At 61.6% G+C, this 255-nt stretch overlaps 1 protein-coding gene across 1 annotated transcript in view; it reads left to right on the top strand.

The window, feature by feature from the left end:
• EMH_0029160 (uncharacterized protein) overlaps window positions 1-255 on the top strand; it is a gene marked incomplete at both ends in the record, with an annotated part of 3,686 nt that overhangs the window by 986 nt on the left and 2,445 nt on the right. The window contains one exon of the mRNA XM_013494253.1: window positions 3-255. Coding sequence (XP_013349707.1) covers window positions 3-255 — 253 coding nt within the window. The remainder of the gene's footprint in view (window positions 1-2) is intronic.

Here is a 255-nt window from a genome sequence, read left to right as displayed (position 1 = left end):
TAGGCAGCTCACAGAGTACTGCTGCTGTCTCAGCAAGCCCGGAGGTGCAACCCCGCGACAGCATGCAGCAGCATCAGCAGCAGCAGCAGCAGCAACAGCGGCAGCAGCAGCAGCAGCAGCAGCAGCAGCAGCAGGAGAGACAGCAACTACCACAGGAGCCCGTGCACAGCAGCAGCAGATGTCTCCATCCTGCTGCTCCTCCCTGGGTCACTGGATCTGCTGCAGCAGAAAGAGAAGCGCAGCAGCACTCCGCTT

Source organism: Eimeria mitis, genomic scaffold, assembly GCF_000499745.2.
Source record: "Eimeria mitis Houghton genomic scaffold, Emh_scaff1091, whole genome shotgun sequence".
NCBI lineage: Eukaryota > Apicomplexa > Conoidasida > Eucoccidiorida > Eimeriidae > Eimeria > Eimeria mitis.
Note: the sequence above shows the minus strand (reverse complement) of the source record. Positions and strands in the feature narration are given on the sequence as shown.